A 21,544-nucleotide genomic window follows, 5' to 3' on the forward strand; every position below is an offset into this window, starting at 1 on the left:
GAACTGTTAAGACAAGAAAACTCGAGGTCCCGATTACAAGAGAAGCTGATAGTAGAAAGTACTAGAAGATGGAAGCACTCGACCATGAGAGAAGCTTCATCTCAAGCCCATTCCTACACTATGGCAAGGGTCAGAGGAAGAAGAGCTCTTATAGCTTCCGGTCTCAACTTGTTGGGGCGCATTTGGCAATTTGCCAAATAGTAACAATTTCTATTCTTTTGTTCCTAGAATATATTTGGAATAAAAATTCATTTGGTAAGTTTTTTTGCTATTAAGAATAGATTTATAATAGAATCAATGAGTTAAAAAAAAATTGTTTTTTTGTTCCTAGGAACGGTTCCAGAATCAAGCAACCGAAATTTCTTTCTTTTCTCTTCTTCTTGTCTTCTTCTTCCACCGCCATCGCCATCATCCACCAATGCTGGTCACCGATGATTGGTTGGGTGAGGTCCGGCAAGCTCGCCAAAGGCTCACTAGGCTAGGGCGAGGCACGGCCTTGCTGGTGGCCAGGTGAGCCTTTCTTAGGCCTCCTCTGGCCACTAGCGAGCCTCACCGTGGTTGGGTGAGGCTCGACCTCACCTTGCGAGGTCTAGCCCTGCCGGCTGCCCTCGTCTCGTTATTGCCGATCATCCTAAGGCCAATGACCAACCAAAGGTTGAAGAAGAAGAAAAGAAAAAGAAAAAAAGAAATAAAGTTATTAAAAAATTAAAAGAAAATGATTTGGATTAGAATTTTTTAGGATGGTCCAAAAATATAATTCTGTTATGGAATTTTTTTTTTTTTTGATAGTTATTAAATGCCTTCAAATGCTTAGAAATTATTTCGAAGAATAGAATAAAAAAAAATCATTTCGATTAGAATTTATTCTCGAAATAGAATGTTTTTTTTTTTTTTTTTTGGTCATAAGGGAACAAAATGATTACTAAACGCACCCTAGCCGGTCTTCCTCACAAGCCTAGAGAAAATATTAGGAACAACTATGAAGCCAACTCAGCAAAGAATTAATTCATTCACCTTGCTACACATGTCTCATGCGAGCCCACTCGCCAATCATGGTCTTTCCCTTTCCCTCCCTCACCGTCTCGCCCCTTTCTTTCCTCTCTACATGGTCTCCCTCTTTCTCTCTCTCTCCTTCACTTGACCCTTTTTCCCCCTCTTCGACAATGACCTCTAACTTGACCTCAGACCTGCTACCACCACCTCTGATATGTCGCCTCCATCTTTGCCTCCATCTTCACCCACTTCTTTGACCTCCAATGCCGTTGCCTCTTGTCCAACTCCTCTTGCATCCTCTGCATCCGTACCTACGTCGGCCAAGAGGTCAAGGCCTTATGTTGCGTTGACAAACCACATTGCTGCTTAGTCCATTGCCTACGCTAACCTTGGTCAACTTCGAATCAACCCAGATATAGAGTTGAGCTCTAGATCACAAATTTAGGTCTTGCTTAACCTTAGAGTTGTACATCACTTACCTTAGTTTTATTCAAAAATTGAAGACTCACCACAATCATATAGACATTATTAGTGATTTATATGTTAGGGCTAGATATATCACCTAGAGAGGGACTGAATGAGTGATAATGCTAAACTAAAATGAAATTAAGATAATATAATGATAGGGTAACATTTGGGGACAAACTATGCAGTGTTAAGATCTTATTGATGTGCAATGATCTATTTCAAAATATAAATAAGAGTTTTAGGGATAGAGAAATAGTACGTAACAAATTTATAGTGGTTCAATTTTGACAAGCCTACGTCTACTCTATCGCATTAATAGCCTCTCGGATAGATTCCGCTATAATCAATTAATCAGAGGTTACACGGATTGAACATTCACTACTCAAGCTCATGTCAAAATTTATCTAATCTCACACTCACGACTTCTAAAAGATTACAATAAACAGCTCACGAAAGACAAAAGTATTGAGGATAGGACTTTGATGAACTTTGGAATTCAAGACTTATGTATTCTCTTTTAGCTTCCTTCAGCACTATGACTTCCTTTAATACTCCTCAATATTTGAATCTGGAGGAAGATCTGATTGCTTCTAGATTGTTAAGAATGAAGTTCCTCAAAAGATCTGCTGCCCATACAATAGATAGAGTTTCCATAAATTGAATCTTTCCTTTGGAGAATATTTCGTCTTCAGTTGATTGCCTCGTTGATAGATTGAGATATTCCAAGTAAGTAAAATTGTATTCAATATTTTCCTTTGGACAAACAATATATATAGGATAGGAAATCCACACCAATCTTCTAGCCGTTAGCACAATGATTCATGGTCGGATCAATATCCTTATTTCGTTGATATTGAATATTAAGGACAAGATCTTCGCTACATCCTTGAATCTGATGAATAACACATGATAATATATATATATATATATATATATATATATATATATATATATATATATATATATATATAAGAGTTTTCACCTGGAAATGCTCACTGTCAAAAATCAAAATACAATTAAGAGAAGTTTCGTCAATCTTCAAAATCAATTAGGGAATTTTTCACAACAATATATACATTTTCGAAATGTTGAGTGTCATGTATTCCTTCTTGGGGGAAAGTCATGTATCTTAGTACGATCATAGATAATAGATTTAGAAGATGGTTGGATATGACCCTGACAATGACCAGTATGCCTAGTGATGAGAGACAAAGCTGACCCTTTACCGACATATTCCTAGCGCCATTTGAATCTCGATATTCCTCTTAGTTCGAGAAATGAAGCTCGCTAGAGTCAATACGGAAAGAGCTCGTCGCATTGATTTACTTTTAAGAGACCGTTCGATATAATTGCGGCTGTTGCTATGTTGTGAACTCTTGCACTTTAAGTGTTTGGTGATACATGTTTTAATGTTGCAGCACCTTAAAACAACACGAAATGACTCTAAAAGATGCTGTAAGTAGTTGTAGCTATAACGGAAGTTCTACGAGGCGATGTGTTCGATATATCTCATAAAAGCTGCGGCACATCTTTTATAGAAAAGTTATAGCGAACGGTATGCAAAGTGTCCATGAAGTTGCTCCATCGATAAATAATGGGGAAATGTGGGTGCTCCAGCTACGGTCTTGATTGAACCTAAACCGAAGAGACGTATATCCTTCCTTAAACAATACAGTACGAAAAGCTTTGTCTCAGAACCGTGTCGGATATTCTTCCTATTTTACCTAATCAAAACATACGCGTGACAATGTTAGTAAAAATCGAATGCATGTCGCCAGATAATTAATCAAAGGCCCGGGTAGCTCGTGCAAAGCAAGATTCGGATTCGCGACCCCTATTATCCCAAAACAAAGAGAGATTAGCTCGCAATAAAATTCTCAACACGTGGTACTAGTCCTACTAAATCTCCCGATTAAACTAAACTAAACAAAACGTAGGGTATATTTGCGACAAATGTACCAATTTGAGGTTTTTAGTAATTAAAAAAATTAGTTTACGATAAATTTATCATATGTGTATTAGTTTAGGGTTTTCGATAAGTATTGAGATAAATTTATTATAAGTGTACCGGTTTGAGATTTTTCTTGATATTAACCCTTTTTTTTTTTTTTTTTTTTTGGTTGAAAACAAGACGATTATTTAAGAGTTCTTAAACAAAAGACCCATCGAGGCATCCAAACAAAGCAAATCCCAAAGATGCTGGGAAGGCCGGACTACCCAAGAATGGGGCAAGGAATTCATTCTACGGGCCTTAGCTACCCAATCTACTACACAATTTGCGGATCGACTACAATGGGCCGAGGAGATATTTTTAAAAGAGCCCAAGAGGAATTTAGCTTCGTCCACTAAAGGCTTTAATTTCCCGCCGCACGTGGTTTCTTTGACCAAATTATCAAATTGCCCGAAACAGACGAAGGCCCACTATAGATCCACAGAAACCAAGCCCAGCCCAACCCAGCCCAGCCCAGCCCAGCCCAACAACTCTCAAAAGCCCAGCCCATTCTCTCTCCTCAGAAAAACACACGCCGTCCCCCCTCTCTCCACACTCGGAAGCAGATATAACATTACTTGTTCCCAAAGCCAGCTTCCCGATTGAAATCGCCTCCGATCTCTCTCCCAATACCTCGATTTCGCCCCGCCCCCCCCCACACAAATCCCTCGCCGGAAATCCGCCCTAAGCAGCCATGGGACAGGGCACTCCGGGCGGCCTCAACCGCCAGTCCGGCGACCGCAAGCAGGACGGCTCCGACAAGAAGGAGAAGAAGTTCGAGCCGGCCGCCCCGCCGTCCCGCGTCGGCCGGAAGCAGCGCAAGCAGAAGGGCCCCGAGGCCGCCGCCCGGCTCCCGACCGTCACCCCGCTCACCAAGTGCAAGCTCCGGCTGCTCAAGCTGGAGCGGATCAAGGACTACCTGCTCATGGAGGAGGAGTTCGTCACCAACCAGGAGCGGCTCAAGCCCCAGGAGGAGAAGGCCGAGGAGGACCGCTCCAAGGTCGACGACCTCCGGGGGTCCCCGATGAGCGTGGGGAATCTGGAGGAGCTGATCGACGAGAACCACGCTATCGTCTCGTCGTCGGTGGGGCCCGAGTACTACGTGAGCATCTTGAGTTTCGTGGATAAGGACCAGCTGGAGCCTGGATGCGCCATCCTGATGCATAATAAGGTTTGTGAGTTCTAGGGCTTTTTGTGGGTTGCGATTTGGACTGATTTGCTGAGTGAATTGCGTTATTTATTGAGGAATGGGTACGAAAGGTTAGGGCTTTCTTCAAGATTCGGTGTTTGGATTCGGAAGATGTTATTCTTTGATGGGTTCAAAACTTTTGGCAAAGTAAGATTAGACTTGAGGAGCTGTTATCTGGGTAGGGAACTGGTTAATTGCTTTTAGATTGCATAGTGGAATGTGAGAAGGTGTGAGGTGCGCATCAGTTGTATTAGTCATGGCGGCCTTTGGAAATTCCAGAAGAAGTAAGCATTCTTTACTACAGAGTGGTCACATCCACGTGTTAACAGACTTGTTAAATGTCCATGAGCATATGTGCGAGTATCCTTGTCATGGCCTGAGGGCTAAAGGATAGGGTTCTTGAAGGCCCTATCTTGGTTTGATGCTGAATTTTACATGTACCTTTAACCCTTTTCTTTTGGTTTTGATAGCAGGTGGTAAGGCTTTAACTTCTTCAATGACCCATCAACTGTATATCTCAGCAATATACCAAATAGATTACTGAATCATTGATATAGCTTCTTGTGTTGTTACACTAAATAGGATCTAATTTTATGGATGCCTTAACCTGTGGGCTTGACTTGATGTCGTTACTGTTTCAATCAGGTGCTTTCTGTGGTTGGGCTTCTTCAAGATGAAGTTGATCCCATGGTGTCTGTAATGAAGGTTGAAAAGGCTCCTTTGGAGTCTTATGCAGATATAGGTGGTTTGGATGCTCAGATTCAAGAGATAAAGGAAGCTGTTGAGCTCCCTCTTACCCATCCTGAGCTTTACGAAGACATTGGTATTAAGCCTCCAAAGGGAGTTATACTATATGGAGAGCCTGGAACTGGGAAAACTTTACTGGCAAAGGTATATTACTCGAGCTATTCCACTACACTTAAAGAGATTATGTTGGGAGGATCTATATAATGTACGGAAGCAATAATTACTACGGAACAGCTTTGTTCTTGCATCCACCCTTCACACTTTGAAAGAACTTGTCATTTTTGTCTGGGAACCCTATCATGTCTATCTTGTACTCATTGTGATGTTCTTTGTTTTGTGTGGCCATCTTATTTTCTTAATGGTAGCATTGTCTATTGCATTTTCTTGGTGCTGAATCCTGTTGTCTATGTGACTTATGAATTTGGGAATCTTGTTTCCCTTCAGTTGTGATGCTGTGCTACAAGAAACTAAAGTATGGATGATTATAGCAGTTAATTTACAACAACCTTGTTCTTGATCTGAAGATGAAACTTCTTATCTGTCATTAACATTTCCATTTTAAAATTGTTTCTGTAATTGATAATGAGACAGCATAAGGAGACGCATCTTAAGAAGAAAAGACGAAAAGACGAAAAGATAAGAGTGTTGAGCATCAGTCAAGGGCTCACCTGTTGGAATAGTTATTGGTAAACAATTGGTGCTAGGAGGCCCCCGACAACTCCAGAATTTCAAAAATTCTTGATTTGTAATCCACACTCCTGTTTGGTAATTCGTGATATATGAGTGGTGCACCTCATATTTATATTCACTTGTCCTTGCATATGGCCTCATTTTCCTGCTTAATATGATCATTGTAATTATAAATTCCAGTATTGCTGAAGTGAATTTTTATTCTATAAGTGAAGTTTTATAAAGTTTTAGCTTCTGAAAATATGTTTGGGCTTCTAGGCTGTTGCAAACTCAACATCAGCAACATTCTTGCGTGTTGTTGGGAGTGAGTTGATTCAAAAGTACTTGGGAGACGGCCCAAAATTAGTGAGGGAGCTCTTTAGAGTTGCTGATGAGCTCTCACCTTCGATTGTCTTCATTGATGAAATTGATGCAGTTGGTACAAAGAGGTAAGAAGAGGCTCTTCTTGTGTGTTGAAGTATATAGTTTTAAGTTATGCTTTAATTTGTGAGTCTGTAGCTTATATTGATAAGCATGGCAGGTACGATGCACACTCTGGTGGTGAACGTGAAATTCAGAGGACTATGTTGGAATTGTTGAACCAGTTGGATGGTTTTGATTCTAGAGGAGATGTTAAAGTTATTTTAGCGACAAACAGAATCGAGAGTCTAGATCCAGCTTTGCTGCGACCTGGTCGTATTGATCGGAAAATTGAATTCCCTTTGCCCGATATCAAGACCAGAAGACGTATTTTTCAGGTACTTCTCATGTCAATTTAAAGCATTCCGAACTTGAGTGTGTTGTTTGTCTTGCAAATGGTCCTGTTTTATTTTTATCCTTTGAAAGAAAGTCCTCACTCTTGTTATTCTGCAGATACACACATCAAGAATGACCTTGGCTGATGATGTCAACTTAGAAGAATTTGTGATGACCAAGGATGAGTTCTCTGGTGCTGACATAAAAGCAATTTGTACCGAAGCTGGGTTGCTTGCTTTAAGAGAACGTCGTATGAAGGTAAGTTTTATTCTCCTCATTAGCAAATAGGCTTCTTTAACAGGGAATTGCATCGTCTGCCTAGCTTTGTATGAGGGTCCTTACTGTCTTTTTCTTGACCTGGAATATTCTATTGCTTCAATGAGGTTTATATTTTGGTATCATCAGTAATCATCCCTCTGTCCCCCATCCCACATTTTTTGTCATTTCTATGGTTGGGTGGGATGGGGATGAGGAGATCCTTAGTATCTCCTACTTCGTGATTATACTGCTGTTCAGTAAAATCGGATCCTTTCTTGTTTGGCTGGGGATCCATCCGAGTGAATTAACTCTGTGCAGCCAAAGCAGTATAAATGGTGCATAAGGAAAAAGAACTTATGTTTTATATGGTTTTTAAGTCATCAATTTCGCAGAATAAATTGTGCTAGTTGAATAAATCATCCTTCTTATGAATTAGTGTTGCAAACTTTGCTTGTAGTTCCAAGAAGACGCATCTTCTCTGGGCACACATTAAACTAAAAGTGTCCATTTTTGTCCCCACAAAATTTAATGAGACAACAAATTAGAGAGCCATTCTTTTATTTTTTTCTGCTGCGAGACATTCGAAGGAAGATAGACGAAGAGAGTTCTCATTTGGTAGGCATACACCGAATAAGCGGGAAGGAGGGAATAATTTATGTTCCTTGGTTCTGAACATGTGCAATCTTGAGGACAGCATCTTTCTTTAGTTAATTTGAATCTAGGAGTGCTTTGGACTTTTTAGTGGTGGATTTCAAACTTGAGTTTTTGCTTTATGTTTGTGTTCTGCCAAATATTTGAAGACCTATTGTCTCTTAAAAAAATGGTTGTTTTTATCACACTTGGCATCTTCTTCAGTTATCTTTATAATGGGAAACACAACAACGTTCTTAACCTAGAATTGGTTTATAAAACTAAAGTTTAAGCTATCTTTTGTGAACATCTTCTTTTTGATGATTAAGTTCTTACATGGGGTAGTAGTGGCACTAAAGGTCCATGGAAAATGAGGTTAAGCTTCTAAAGAGGTCGTAACATGTTTGGTGTGAAAAGAAGTTTGGCTAAAGAAGTTCACAAGGGATTTGTCAGGCCCTCAAGAGGGGCTTGGGTTAGGGAGATCTTGCAAGGAAACTAGATAGAGCGCCCTTATCTTTTAATTTTCATTTTGTGCTGCCTTACGTCAGCCTTATTGTCCAATTTATGTGGCAACTGGCTATACTTCACTTATTGGGTGACCTCCTGCCTTGATATGTCATATCTGATGTCAGAACTGGTTCTGTGGTTGAACATTTGGCAACATCTATACATGGCCATTTTCTCGATTTGTCACATTACACAATTTAGAATCTGATTTTTTTCCCCTTTTGTAATTTGAATAAATTAATATGTTGTTTAATCCATGCTCTCTGCCCCTATTTTCATCAGCTCAGCAAAAAGTTTTCCCATTGTTTCTCGTTCATTTAACAAGTCCTTGATGAGTCATGACTTTGATGGAAGTAAATTCATGTATTTTCGTCTTTATTGATTGCTTTTGAAATGCCAAGGATCTTGTTGGAATATTATTGTAATAAAGACAGCATTTGATCTTGTTGAGTTGTCAATGTTCCTTGCCAAAGCTTGTCAATTTTCAAGTATATATGGTGCCCATATGTTGAGCCGAGAATGTTGAATTTGCCTAAAAATATAAGTGCTTACAGTTTACAGTTCAGGTGGGTTTCGTGATCAGTGACATGGGACATGTTTGTGGGATGGCTGAAATTGGTTAGATATGGTTGGGTAAACCTAACATGGCAACTCTCACATTTCAGGTGACACATGTGGACTTCAAGAAGGCGAAGGAGAAGGTTATGTTCAAGAAGAAAGAAGGGGTTCCGGAAGGACTTTACATGTGAGAGTCCAAGTTCACTCATTTCTGGGATCGATAATGCCGTAATTTATACTGTTTGTTTCAACTTTGGCCCTCAGATGATGAATGGTCCTTTTGTTTGTAATGTGCTCTCTTTTCCGGAGAAAAAAAACTGTTATTGATGTTTTCCTCCCTATATCCTAAAATTCCCTTGGATGTGATTAAGCATGGCCGCTTATTCTTGTGGTTTTATCACAAGGGCCATTGATTATTTTACTAGAGAGAGAGAGAGGCAGGCGGCGTGGATTGTACACGGGGCGCTGTTCGTTGATCGTATGAGAGAACACTGGACTACATTTCATTGACAGGAATCTCCTTGACACCGGTTTTCATTCCCCTTAGGTGAGGATATACATGGATATCAGGCTTAATGGAGCCAATCCTGGAAGGAAGCACAGAATTCTCACCTCTTGAGTCTATTTTATCGACCGTATGAGAGGACACCGACCTATATGCTTCATTGATCGTACATAAATAACCTGTCGTTAGCTGAGTTTAGCCAGGAATCTCCTTAAGAGGGGTTTTCATTGCCGCATGAGATGAGAATTCATGGATGTTGGATGTTTGATGGAGCCAAGCCTAAACGGAAGAACAAAACTTTTCGCTTAGGTGACTCTGGTCGAATTAAACATTACAAGAATCGAGAAACAACAGAGAACTGATCAACTGAGGAAGGGCCTCCTTTCCTGTAAACAGGCACCTAAAAATCTCCTTAAAGAGGGGTTTTCATTGCCGCATGAGGTGAGAATTCATGGATGTTGGATGTTTGATGGAGCCAAGCCTAAACGGAAGAACAAAACTTTTCGCTAAAGTCTCTCAGGTCGAATTAAACATTACAAGAATCGAGAAACAACAGAGAACTGATCAACTGAGGAAGGGCCTCCTTTCCTGTAAACAGGCACCTAAAATAGAAGACAAGCCATATCAATCAATAAACCAAGAAAAAAAAAGCATCGCAAATGTAATGATAGCGATAAATTCTTCTCTAGCAACTCGTTTCTTCCAAAAAAGCTCACTTTGACCTCTATCATTCTCCTTGTATGTAGTCATAAAAAAATACGTTTTTTAAACCATTGATCAGGAGCGTGCATCAACTTGACGATCATCTAGAAAACATTGACACTTTTCGAGAGCTTTTATATAGTATCGGATATCCTGACACGTGTCCGACACTCTTTAACACTCTTTGACATTTCGATACTCGATCAATAAGTGTTGGATTTTTCCGATACCTAATCACCCTTCAACACGTAAGTTCGGAATTTCGACATGCAAGTTTGAAATTCAACAAGCATGGTGTCAATTTTAATTTTTTTTTTTATACCATTTGTTGTGACGCCCCCTGACGGCCCTCGATCTGTTAGGGTGGCCACACTTCTTTCCTTATCCTGGATGTCCTTTATTCTGATACCAATGGATTTCGGTGAATCTGTGAGTCTGGGGGTCTATCACATCTTTCATTGGTCCTATGCAATTTTATGGTGGAAGCGGATCCATCGTCTCCCTTCCTAAACACTGAAATGATGCACACTAGATACACATAGATAATAACCAGGCACTTTTTATTTATATATACTGGATTGACATCATTTGTCGGTACATCAAAAGCCAAAGTTTCCTATACTTGGCTATATCCAAAAACTAGACCGACATTTTCCATAAGCTATTCACATGTCGTCCATCAGCAAGTACCGTGTCCAAAAATTCACTGTTGACCTCACATCCTTGGTCACTCTACTCCACTCGATCCCCCATTATCGTCCTTGGGCGGCGGTGGCAAATGAGGCGTCAAAATGTAAATATGTAAAAAATAAAAATAATAAATGGAGAAAAAAGAAAAACCTAATATTCTCTTTTCCTCCGACTCTTACTTTTTATAATACACATTTCAACCTTCAAGTTTATTATTTTCTCTTTTTTTCCAACACATTTTAACACATGAATCCATAATGTAGATTGCCTTTTTTTTTTCTCTCCAAATTTTTTGAATTATTGGAATGAAGTTAAATTTGTCAAATTGAAACAAAATGATAATTCATCATGTATGTATACAAATATACATTTAATATACAATGAGTGCCAACATGTCGGAATTCTCTATTTTTTTTAGAAATGACGTATCGATGTGTCATGTTGTGTGTTGGTGTCGGTGTTATTTAAATAATCACGGTTCACAACATCACATTGCACAGTCTAATCAATGATCATTTACTGAGTTTGATCTGAGAAATTACATGTTAAGTTCCCTTTCTTAACTCCCAGAACTTCGGATTGCTCAGAAATTGAAGTTGACTGGGAAAGAAGATGAGTTAGCTGACCTGACACCGACCTCCTCCGCTCCTACTCTGGCTTGGCAGTACCAGGCTGGATCATCAGTTGGTCCTGTTCACAGTAATAGGCAACTCTCAATGCCAATCCGAGAAGAAGAGCAACCGAATACAACCAAACTCCCGAGCACACTAAATTAAGATTAGCGTACACAAACCAAAAGTTAAATACGTGTTCTTATCCTTGTCCAGGTAATACGTGCTCTCAAGCATATTCAGGCTTTAAGACTGAACTAATGTTACAGCGAATCACGTAGTAAAAGGTTGCTTCTCCACCTTCAAGATGCTGCTATTATTGGTTTTTCTTATCGAACATTTTGCTTTGCCGAAGACATTCAGAAGAAATAAGCAAACTGGAATGATGACGTCCCCTTTGAAGCAGAGAGAGAATTGTAGCATGAAAGCGGTAAAACAGTTCATTACCGCATTGTATATAAGTTCCAAGTGTCGAGGGACTTAGAAAGTACCTTTTGTGATGGTTGTTGTATATCAGGAAGGCCCAGATGCTGCTGATAGGAATTGGCATTTATGGAAAATTGCTGGCTCAGGTTTTTTATCATCTGTGAGCTTAATGCTGGATCCAAGTGATTAGTTGATAGTGTTCCAGATGGTGTTCCAAATTGATCAGGAGTTTCTTGCTGCGTGCTAAAGGTGGGAATAGGGAGCCCAGGGCCCAAGTGAGCTCCATTAGCTGACGGTTGCATCATCAAACTAGGCAAGACATTAGGAAATAGCATCCTGGCGCAATTCATGTCTGCATCCATTGCAGTGCCCATGTTCATGCATGGCATGTAAGGTGGTACACCAGGAAATACACCACAGACCAGGCCGCACCCCATGGACATCATCTGAATGGGGTGTTTGTTTTTTGAAGTCGGTATCAGACTCAAGAAAGATGATGCAAGAAATGAGAAATATACTCCATTTAAGCTAATGTCTCAAAGTTTGACAAGAGTGCTGTAGTCCAGGAAAGTATTTGACAATTTATTCTAGATGAGCTCAGGCTCACTCTAGTAGTATTAAAATATCAGGCTCCTAAGAATGATTTATTAATTCAAAAAGATGAATGTAGGATTGTGCGCTTGAGAGTGGAATTTCGGAAAAGAATTCACAGTAAACAGACTTTTGTTAGCCCCTTTTACTGCTTAACATTTTAGCAGCATGTACTAAATGAATAAGATCCTACATCAATTTTGCAACCAATGCCTAATGACCATACCCATTTGTCTATCTGAGGTAATTCTACTAGCATAAGTACTCTGGTCTAAAATATATGCAGTGAGGGAGACATCACGAGCTTCAGAAAGAATGTTCACATACACCTTACTTAGTTCTAAGTTAAATAGCAGGACCATCTAAAGAGCACTTGGGGACTCTACCTGCACTTGCGATTGAAGTGACTGCACTTGCGATTGAAGTGACTTCAAGTACCCAATTGCTTTATCCAGCAATGACGCTTTATCAGCCTGAAGAGAAGGGAGAGGCAAATTTCTATAAGCAAAATGCTTATAACAGAGTGGGAACATACGGATCACAATCAGAAATGGTAGTTAAATGTACAAAATTCTTAGATCCGTCTGACAGAACAACCTTGGTGGACCGAGGAATAAGTTGTTGCAAGGCCCTCATCTTTCCATTTATTTTGTCTCTACGTCTCTGCAGATGAATCAAATGTACCAGTTCAGCAAACTACAGACTTGAAAATACAGTCACTATCATTATCTAAAAGTGATAGTAGTTAGGGTGATTGATTCACACGGAGACTGGATATGTTTCTGAGCAAAACACTGGGGACCGGCCCCGACCACTATGCCACAGATTGCAAATACGTCTTACTTCCCTAAAATAATAGTTATATTACTCAAAGTTTGATAGGGGTTTGTGGGTCGACACTAGGATCAGCCCTATTCAGTTCCAGGTCAGTTCCTAAGGGATTCCAGGCTCTGGAACCGATCACCCTTAGTAGTAGTACTAACCCTCTCTGATAGATTGTGAACATTTGCACGCTGAGATCTCTTTGCAGGGGTTGATTTAGCAACTTGCTCCCTTGCATTAGCAGATTCAAAGTAAACGTCCTTCTGAAAAAGCATAGAGCACAAAAAGGAAAAAAAACAATGAATATTCGAAAGAGAGAACATCCCAGACAGGGAAAACAACCTCAAAACATATTTGTGTTTCTAGCCAATGCTAGTCAAGACCAGGCAATTGGGTTGATACATATCAAGGCATTGTTGAGAAAGCATAGCTAGTTGAGCATAAGTGAAGCTCAAGTAACCCTGTCTAGACAAGGGACATCGAAAGGAAATTCTATGATTTCACGAGGTTCCAACTTTCCACTAGACATAAGCTTAAGTGATAGTGGCGACCTAGACAGGAAGAGACCAAAAATCTAAACGGGACTCGCAAGTACCTCGTCACCCAGCCGCTCACGTCCTTCCTTTTCTCCGTCTGCATGCGCAACTGTGACGCCGCCCTCGTGGGAGCTAGCCCCACTGTGCCAACTGTGGTGGAGCCAACGGGCAATGATGTCACCATCATCTCATGACGTGCCGCCACCTCGTCACTGCCGCCTGCTGCTATTGCGGCGTCCTCGTACATGAACAGGGGAGATCGCGTCTTGGCCAGTCTCTGGCATCCGTCTTGCGAGAGCAGTGCCATGATCTCATCCTCAACCCTGAAAATTCATAATCGTAGCACGAGATGCTGAACAACAAAGTCTTGACTTTGGAAAAACACCATCATCATGGGAATGCAAGCGCGGGAGAAGCACGCTTCAGTTTTCTTCGAATTCAGAGGAAAACTCCAGAGAGAACCGACGTGCTTACATGGCTAGTTTCGTTGGGGATGGAACTGAGAACTCAGCGTCGTCGTCAATCAGGAAGTCAGGGAAGAGTGCACTCATCGTCTCTGTGAGTTATCTGCCCCTGCAACGGGTGAGACTCGAAGGTGAAATTCACACTTCGGTGCGTGATGCAACTCCGTGACTCAAAGCGCGAGCGAAAGCGAGCCAGACAAAAATATTGAAACAGAGAAAGAAAGTGAGAGGCGATACCGACTCATACCTCGCGCAGCAAGAACCGAAGTTCGTCTCCGTGGTGGGTACGTAGGAAAAGGATGGAAATGGAATCAGCGATGGCCTCTCTGGAGACTGTACTATGTAGATACTTGGGGACGTTGAAGCGGTGTTGAAGAGAGCGTGGGGAAGCTGGCGAGCTATAAGTAGCAGCTCTCTCTATGGTTATCTTCGGGACTTGCCTTAAGAAAAGACACAAAACTTGTCTTGTACACAGCTGATGAAATAACAGTTTATTGCACGCAGTATCAGGACCTCGTGGTGTTCCTAGGTTAATATGCTGTGAAAGGCCGAAACATCGGTGTCTGCACCACCCTTTCTTTGATACATCTTTGGAAGTTCCCCTTAATAATAAAAAAAAGAATTCACTTTTGTATGTACGCAGCCGACGAGATCAGTAAAGCTTCTCGCACGCAGTATCAAGATTTTGGTCTACTGTCTACGGTCGGCATAAACATCTGTATCTACCATCTATACTGTTCTTTCTGCGCATGCTGCATCAAGATTCGGTAATAACATCCTTTCTTTGAGAGAAGAGGGAGTTGTCATCTCAAAATTAGATTATGATAATGGCTTTGAATCAATCATCGACTATTTTTCCATCATATATTACTGAGAAGTGAAAACCATCACTCACTGAATTTGCAGAAATATTTGCAAAATATTCCAAATGTAATTAGACAATTGTAAATATGAAGGAAAAGCTAAAAAACTAGTTGCACAACAGAATGATATGGTCAATGTTCATTCGTTAACACTTGGTTAGTAATTTCGCATCATTTAGTATTTAGTAGGCTATCTGTTTGGTTCGGGGTACTGCTCACGGGGTCTTGCCCCGGGCGTAATAACAAGGCTCTACCCAATGTTGCCAGATACAGCTCGGGTTCTTTCCATTTTCCGTACTCTTATCTTCCTGCGCTTAATTTGCTTGCGCTTATAATGGTGTTGGGATCGTCGGGTTATGTTGTTTTGTGCTTATGTTATCCTCGAATGTGAGTGCGTAAATTATCCATGCATGGTCATTTAGATGGATATGCCTGGGACCTAAAATGGACAAAGATCACATGAAAAATATCTTCGAAATGACAAGAAAGAGTACTGAATGGGTGCTAACTAGAATTAGTATAATTCCCCATTTCTCGAATCTCTAGTTCGTAGTTCGTGGAAAGTGAAACGATCTTTTGCGTTTCACTTGGCCTCTAACCAGCCTCCAACTGGAGACCTATAACAGAAAGAGCATGATATTTATTATTGATCGAGTCGACAATGTCGCGGTCGGTAGGGTTTAGGAGAACCTGAGCCAAGTGTTCATGACCCTCGTTTAAACCTTTGCTTATCCCATGTGTATAATATATCACATATGAGAGAGAGAGAGAGAGAGAGAGAGAGAGCACCGACTTTATATTTCATTGATCTTACAAGTGAACAATGAACTGAATTTCATTGATCGTACACAATAATCTTCTGTTGCCAGCTGAGTTAGCCATTAATCTCCTCTAGACCGGTCTTCATTGTCAGCATGAGATAAGAAGCCATGGACAGCAGAGCTCAATGGAGCTGAAACCTGTAAGGAAGCACAAAACTTTCATCTCACCGACTTGTGTTGCACTGAAGATTACCAAAAAACACGGACATGACATTGACACCGGGTTCAAATCAACTTTATAACTGCACCCAGAAACGACAGAGAACTACTCAATTGAGGAAGGCCTCCTTTCTTGTAATCAGGCTCCTACTATGGAGTAAAAACAGAGCATTGCCTTAATGTTTCAAAGAGGATATCAGACCATATCAATCCCAGAGTGATTTAAAAAAAAAAGAAAAAAAGGCACCCCCAATGTCTAATATCGATAAATCCACTAGCAACTTGCTCTGCCTCAGATAAACTCACTTTGACCTCGATTCTTCTCCTTGTAAATAATCATTCATGAAAAAGAAGAGTTTTTCAAATTGTGGATCAGCAGCATGCACTGACATGATAATCAAAGTTCGCACCTTCACATTGCAGATTCTGATCAATGATCATTTATGTAGTTTGATCTGAGAACATATTTGGTGCTCCCTTTCTAAACTCACAGAACTCTGAACTGGTCAAGACATTGAAGTTAACTGGGGAAGAAGAATGAGTTAGCTGACCTGATACTGACCTCCTCTGCTCCTTCTTGGGCTTGGCACCACCAGGCTGGATCATAACTTGGTCCGGTTCCCATTAATAAGGGAATGTTAATGCCAACCTGAGAAGAATAGCAGCCAAATACAATCAAACTCCCGAGTGCATTAACTTAAGATTGGCATAGACAACCGAAAGCTAATATGCGTTCTTATCATAGTTAGGCCTCAGTAGTATATGCTCTCAAGCACATTCAGGCTTAAGACAGAACAAATGTTACACTGAAACTAGTAGTAAGAAGTATCTTCTCCACCTTAAAGAGGCTGCTGCTATTGATGTTTCTTAAAATTTTTGGCTTTATGAAGACATTCAGAATAAATAAGCAAATCAGAATGATGACTTCCTCTCCGAAGCAGAGAAATTATGGTAGCATGATAAAGGGAGAGTTTATTACTGCATCACACATAAGCTATAAAAAGTACCTATTGTGGTGGTTGTTGCATATAATAAAGGCCCTGCTGCTGCTGAAAGGAACCGGCATTTGCTGGAAATCGCTGGCTCAGATTTTGAATCATCTTTGAGCTAATGTTGGATCCAAGTGATTAGGTGGTGGCGTTCTAAATTGATCTGGAGTTTCTTGCTGCATGCTAAAGTTTGAAAAGGGCCATCCAGGGCTCAAGTGAACACCATTAGCTGACAGTTGCATCAGCGAACTAGCCAAGATGTTAGGATATAGCATCGTGGGGGGATTCATGCCCACATTTGTTGCATTCATGCATGGCATGTAGGCTTGCACAACAGGAAATACCACAGGGACCATACTGCACCCCATGGACATCATCTGAATGAATTGTTTGTTTTGTGAAGTCAGTGTCAGACTAAAAATTGATGATGCAGTATTGTAAACTTACACAAATGAAAAATATACTCCATTTTAAGTCTATTTCGATGATTCACAAGAGTGCTCCAGTCCTGGAAAGTATTCGACAATTTATTCTAGATGAGCTCAGGCTCACTCTGATAGGGTCAAAATACCAAGTCCCTAAGAATGATTTAAAATTCAAAAAGATGGATGTAGAATGGGTGCTTGAGAGAGGAATTCAAAAGAAGAATCCACGCTAAACAGACTTGTGTTAGCCCCCCCCTTTTACTTCTGAACATGGAGCATCATGTACTAAATGAATAATATCCTACATCAATTATGCAAGACAATGTCTAATGATCATCCCCATTTGTTTATCTGACGTATTTCTACTAGCACAAGTACTCTGGTCTGATCTTTATGCAGTGAGGAAGATACCATGACCTTCTTCAAAAGAAATCTCCACTTGCAGATTATTTAGCTCCTAGTTAAATAGCAGGACCATCTAAAAGCACTTGTGGAGACTCTACCTGCACTTGCAATTGAAGCGACTTCAAGTACTCGATTGCTTCATCCAGCAACGATGCTTTATCAGCCTGAAAAATGGGGAGAGGTAAATTTGTATGCAAAATGCTCATCACAGAGAGGGAACACAAGCATCACCATCGGAAATGGTAGTCGAGCAACCTTGGTGCACTGAGGAATGAGTTCTTGCAATGCCTTCATCTTTCTACTTATTCTGTCTCCGCGTCTCTGCAGATGAACCAAATACACAAGTTGAGCAAACTAGAGACTTGGAAAAAACAGCCGCCATCACTATCTAAAAGGAGCAGTAGTACAGACCCTCCCCGACAGATTGTGGACATTTGCGCAACGAGATCTCTTTGCAGGGGTTGATTTAGCACCTCGCTCCTTTGCATCAGCAGACTCAAAACGGACGTCCTTCTGCAAAAGCAGAGAGAACACAACGACAAAGATAATGAATATTCGAAACAGAAAACATCCCAGGCATGGAAAACAACCTTAAAACATATTCGTGCTTCTACTCGACAATTAAGTACAAATTTAAAATAACATGCCATTACTTCACCGCTCGACGTTTAAAAAATGTAATGTGACCTCTCGCCAAGAAGACCGAAAATCTAAACAGGACTCGCGAGTACCTCGTCACTGAGCCACTCGCCGTCCCCCGCGTCTCTCCCTTCGCGCTTCCTCTTCTCCCTCTGCATACCCACCTGTGGTGCCGCCCCCGCCGGAGCTAGCCGCCCCATGCCGGTGGTGGCGGACCCGACTGGCGGTGACGTCACCATCGTCTCATCACGAGCCACCCCCTCCTCACCACCGACGCCGCCGCCGCCGCCTGGGGGAGCATCCACCGCCGCGCCGCTAGCTCTCTCCCGCCTAACGTGGCCTCTCACGCCTCCCGAACTCGCCTGAGGTGTAGTCCCTTTCGGCTCCGCGGCAGTCGACTCGTTCGACACCGACGGACTCAATTCCCCTATCGCTGCCTTCGGAACAAGCGCGGAGCCCGCCGACGCGGCGTTCTCGCTCGTAACCTCGCCCGAATCGGAGGTTCCGAAGTCGCAACCCGCGTCGGAGCTCGAAGTGACGCAAGGCGCGGGCGAGCGCGGGAGGTGGGAGCAGAAACCGCCGCCGTTGAAGACGTCGAAGGGGTACTGCAGCCACGAGTCCACCTCGTCTTCCTGGACGAAGAGGCGATGGCGTCGCCGTCGTTCCCCCCTGGCGGACCGCCGCCCGCCGCCGCCGCCGCCGCCGCCCGCCGCGATCGCGGCTGCTCGCGCCATGGCCGGTCTCTGGCTCTGAACGACGAGCCGTCCGTCTTCCCAGAGCAGCTCCATGATCTCATCTTCGACCCTGCGAATTCATAACCAAGCACCCTTCAGCTTTCCCTTCGAACCCAGAGGGAAGTTCCGCAGAAACCCATCTGCTCAAATGGCTAACCTCGTCGAGAATGGAACTGGGAATTCGTCGCCGTCGTCAACAGGGACGAGCCCACTCATCGCCTCTCCGTGTTTATCTGCAGCTGCAAACGGCGAGACCGCAAGTTGGACAAAAAGATAGAAACAGAGAGAGAAGCGGGGAGAGGTGACAGCGACCCGTACCTCGCAGGGCAAGAACCGAAGCCGTCTCCGTGGGTACGTGCGAGAGGGATGGAAATGGTCGTCTGTACCGTGCTGCGTAGATACTGGTGAAGTTGAAGTGAGGAGTGACGAAGCTCGCGAGCCATAAATAGCAACTCTCCAACTCGTTTTTACGCACGCAGTATCCAGATTTGGTGTGACTAGGTACGGCTGAAACCATCCGATTCTGTACCATTCTCTCCTCGAGAGGGGGGAGGAGGAGAGAGAGAGCTTTTTACTCTTTTGTATCTTCCCATCCACAGAAATTTTATTCTTGCACCTTTCTGTCTACATTATTTCTGAAGGGAATGATTGATCCCCGAAAAATCGGATTCGACACCGAATCGAATCCCTAAATCAATGCGGAAGACGAAGCCCGGGAAAACACGCATCACCGATCGTAAAGCACACCACGGATTCGAGCGTACGCTGTTAGCCACATGAGATTAAGCACCAACGCCGACAAGAGGAAGAGAAACGGTCCTGTTCGATCCGATGAAGCCTTAAAGGGAAGGAAAGCGCGCCGTATGCTTACTTGTTCTTCCTTTTTGGAGAGAGAGCGTGAGGAGAGAAAAGACGTACGTTGAATTGCAAAACGTTGTCTTCTCTCTCTCTCCTCCCTTTATACCTTCCCCTCCACGGGCCCTATTCCCGTGGGCCGGGCCTTTGGGCCCAAGATGGCGGACGGGCCTTAAGCCCATCCCCAATTAAAACCATCATCTCCCACTTGCACATGGTGGGCCGAACAGTGATTCTCTTTACCTCTCTTCAACATTCATACCAGGTGAATAATCCGTGCGACCAAGCATACTTTGAGAGCTCGTTACTATACATCTGTTAGGAATATATATCAGCTCATAATAGGCGTCACACTCCGAATAGATTTAGTATGCAGTACCCTAGATCGATTGATCACATTTATATCTCCATTGATCTCTTTTAAACATGATATATATATTGTATTCACAATTATAATTATCACAAAAACAATCATAATTGGTCGACCAGTGAATACAAAAATTACAATGTGATTCTCCAAAATCGATCTTCCTCTTTCCTTCAAACTCTCAATTTCAGTCCAGCTTGCTTTTCTAGAAATGCCCCATTAGATCGAATCATCTCATGACCATTGGCAACACCTTAAGATAGCAAACACTAAATAGAAATCTTGAGAATAAGTAAGAGTCTTGAGGGGACTAAAAATTGAGGAACTCTTTTCCTCAAGAGTCTCACACGTCATAAAAGTTGAGATCAAACTTTTTGCCACTCTTATTGGTTGTCTCATGCATACGTAGTATGAAATACGTATTACGGTATTAACTCCTTTCCCATAGAGCGTATGTCTGCACTTTTCAATACCGTACGGATGATAGTTCGGACATACCTAATGTCTAACTTGAGTTCACATATCTACTCAATTACAAAATTCATCGAACTCACATCGGCATCATAGACGGATAAAGTAAAATATGTGGGGTATTTTACTTTCGGACATCGTAAGTATTATGTCCTCATCTTAACACTTAGTTAAGGCGACATACGTATTTTAAGCTTGAGCTCTCGATTATCACCTAGATAATAAGCTTAAAATCAGTCTCATCTCTATTTATCACACAAGAAACGAGGCGATTACGCGTGTGAGTGGGCTAATCTTTTATCTGTCCGACATACTTCTCAACTTAAAATAATACACTAAGTATTAAGATGCATAAAGATCATACAAAGATTCATAGGCATTAATGATGAAAACACAAATTCATCAAATTGTGAACACTTAAGGAAATTGCAATATTCAGTACATCAGCCTCTACGCAATCCTAGAGATTTCATATAACCACAAAACACATCTCTAGGTATTGGCTTTGTCATAGGATCTGCTACCATTCTATGCGTAGTATGTACTCTAAGTTCACATCTTTTCGTGCAATCATATCCTTGATAAAATTATACTTGGTATCTATAGGTTTGGTCTTGCCATGATATTTTGGATCTTTGGTGTACCCTTTTGCTGCTTGGCTATCACAGTTAACCAACAATGAATCTGCAGCACTTCCAATAACA

General features: G+C 41.8%; 3 protein-coding genes across 3 annotated transcripts; 1 reads left to right on the top strand and 2 right to left on the bottom strand.

Annotated features, from left to right (window-relative positions):
- The first annotated feature begins 4,024 nt into the window (after positions 1 to 4,024).
- LOC104456560 (26S proteasome regulatory subunit 4 homolog B) lies at positions 4,025 to 9,135 on the top strand. The gene is made up of 6 exons (XM_010071374.3): positions 4,025 to 4,622; positions 5,286 to 5,531; positions 6,336 to 6,505; positions 6,598 to 6,814; positions 6,930 to 7,070; positions 8,873 to 9,135. The coding sequence occupies exons 1-6, from the start codon at positions 4,146 to 4,148 to the stop codon at positions 8,954 to 8,956; spliced, it is 1,335 nt and encodes a 444-aa protein (XP_010069676.1). The 5' UTR covers positions 4,025 to 4,145; the 3' UTR covers positions 8,957 to 9,135.
- Positions 9,136 to 11,310: 2,175 nt separating this feature from the next.
- On the bottom strand, positions 11,311 to 14,199 carry LOC108955021 (transcription factor PIF1-like). The gene is made up of 7 exons (XM_018861985.2): positions 14,123 to 14,199; positions 13,716 to 13,971; positions 13,274 to 13,375; positions 12,888 to 12,953; positions 12,677 to 12,763; positions 11,765 to 12,145; positions 11,311 to 11,352 (listed from the first exon to the last, which is right to left on the bottom strand). Exons 1-7 carry the CDS (start codon positions 14,197 to 14,199, stop codon positions 11,311 to 11,313), a joined length of 1,011 nt encoding a protein of 336 aa, XP_018717530.2.
- A 1,333-nt stretch (positions 14,200 to 15,532) lies between these two features.
- LOC104456561 (transcription factor PIF1) lies at positions 15,533 to 19,679 on the bottom strand. The gene is made up of 9 exons (XM_039299594.1): positions 19,466 to 19,679; positions 19,305 to 19,386; positions 18,506 to 19,217; positions 18,186 to 18,287; positions 18,030 to 18,095; positions 17,873 to 17,938; positions 16,963 to 17,321; positions 16,507 to 16,604; positions 15,533 to 15,934 (listed from the first exon to the last, which is right to left on the bottom strand). The coding sequence occupies exons 1-7, from the start codon at positions 19,677 to 19,679 to the stop codon at positions 17,052 to 17,054; spliced, it is 1,512 nt and encodes a 503-aa protein (XP_039155528.1). The 3' UTR covers positions 15,533 to 15,934; positions 16,507 to 16,604; positions 16,963 to 17,051.
- Between the last annotated feature and the right edge of the window lie 1,865 nt (positions 19,680 to 21,544).

The sequence above is a fragment of the Eucalyptus grandis genome, chromosome 8, assembly GCF_016545825.1.
Source record: "Eucalyptus grandis isolate ANBG69807.140 chromosome 8, ASM1654582v1, whole genome shotgun sequence".
NCBI classification, from domain to species: domain Eukaryota; kingdom Viridiplantae; phylum Streptophyta; class Magnoliopsida; order Myrtales; family Myrtaceae; genus Eucalyptus; species Eucalyptus grandis.

Bases quoted from the DNA above. Each gene is read 5' to 3' on its own strand.
- LOC104456560 (XM_010071374.3), top strand. From the start codon at position 4,146: ATGGGACAGGGCACTCCGGGCGGCCTCAACCGCCAGTCCGGCGACCGC. The intron at 4,623-5,285 runs GTTTGTGAGTTC...TGTTTCAATCAG, and splicing joins CCATCCTGATGCATAATAAG to GTGCTTTCTGTGGTTGGGCT. The intron at 5,532-6,335 runs GTATATTACTCG...TTGGGCTTCTAG, and splicing joins GGAAAACTTTACTGGCAAAG to GCTGTTGCAAACTCAACATC.
- LOC108955021 (XM_018861985.2), bottom strand. From the start codon at position 14,199: ATGAGTGCACTCTTCCCTGACTTCCTGATTGACGACGACGCTGAGTTC. The intron at 13,972-14,122 runs GTAAGCACGTCG...ATGAATTTTCAG, and splicing joins TCCCCAACGAAACTAGCCAT to GGTTGAGGATGAGATCATGG. The intron at 12,146-12,676 runs GTAGAGTCCCCA...CACCCCATTCAG, and splicing joins CACTTCAATCGCAAGTGCAG to ATGATGTCCATGGGGTGCGG.
- LOC104456561 (XM_039299594.1), bottom strand. From the start codon at position 19,679: ATGGTACAGAATCGGATGGTTTCAGCCGTACCTAGTCACACCAAATCT. The intron at 19,218-19,304 runs GTTAGCCATTTG...ATGAATTCGCAG, and splicing joins CCAGTTCCATTCTCGACGAG to GGTCGAAGATGAGATCATGG. The intron at 17,322-17,872 runs GTAGAGTCTCCA...CAATTCATTCAG, and splicing joins CGCTTCAATTGCAAGTGCAG to ATGATGTCCATGGGGTGCAG.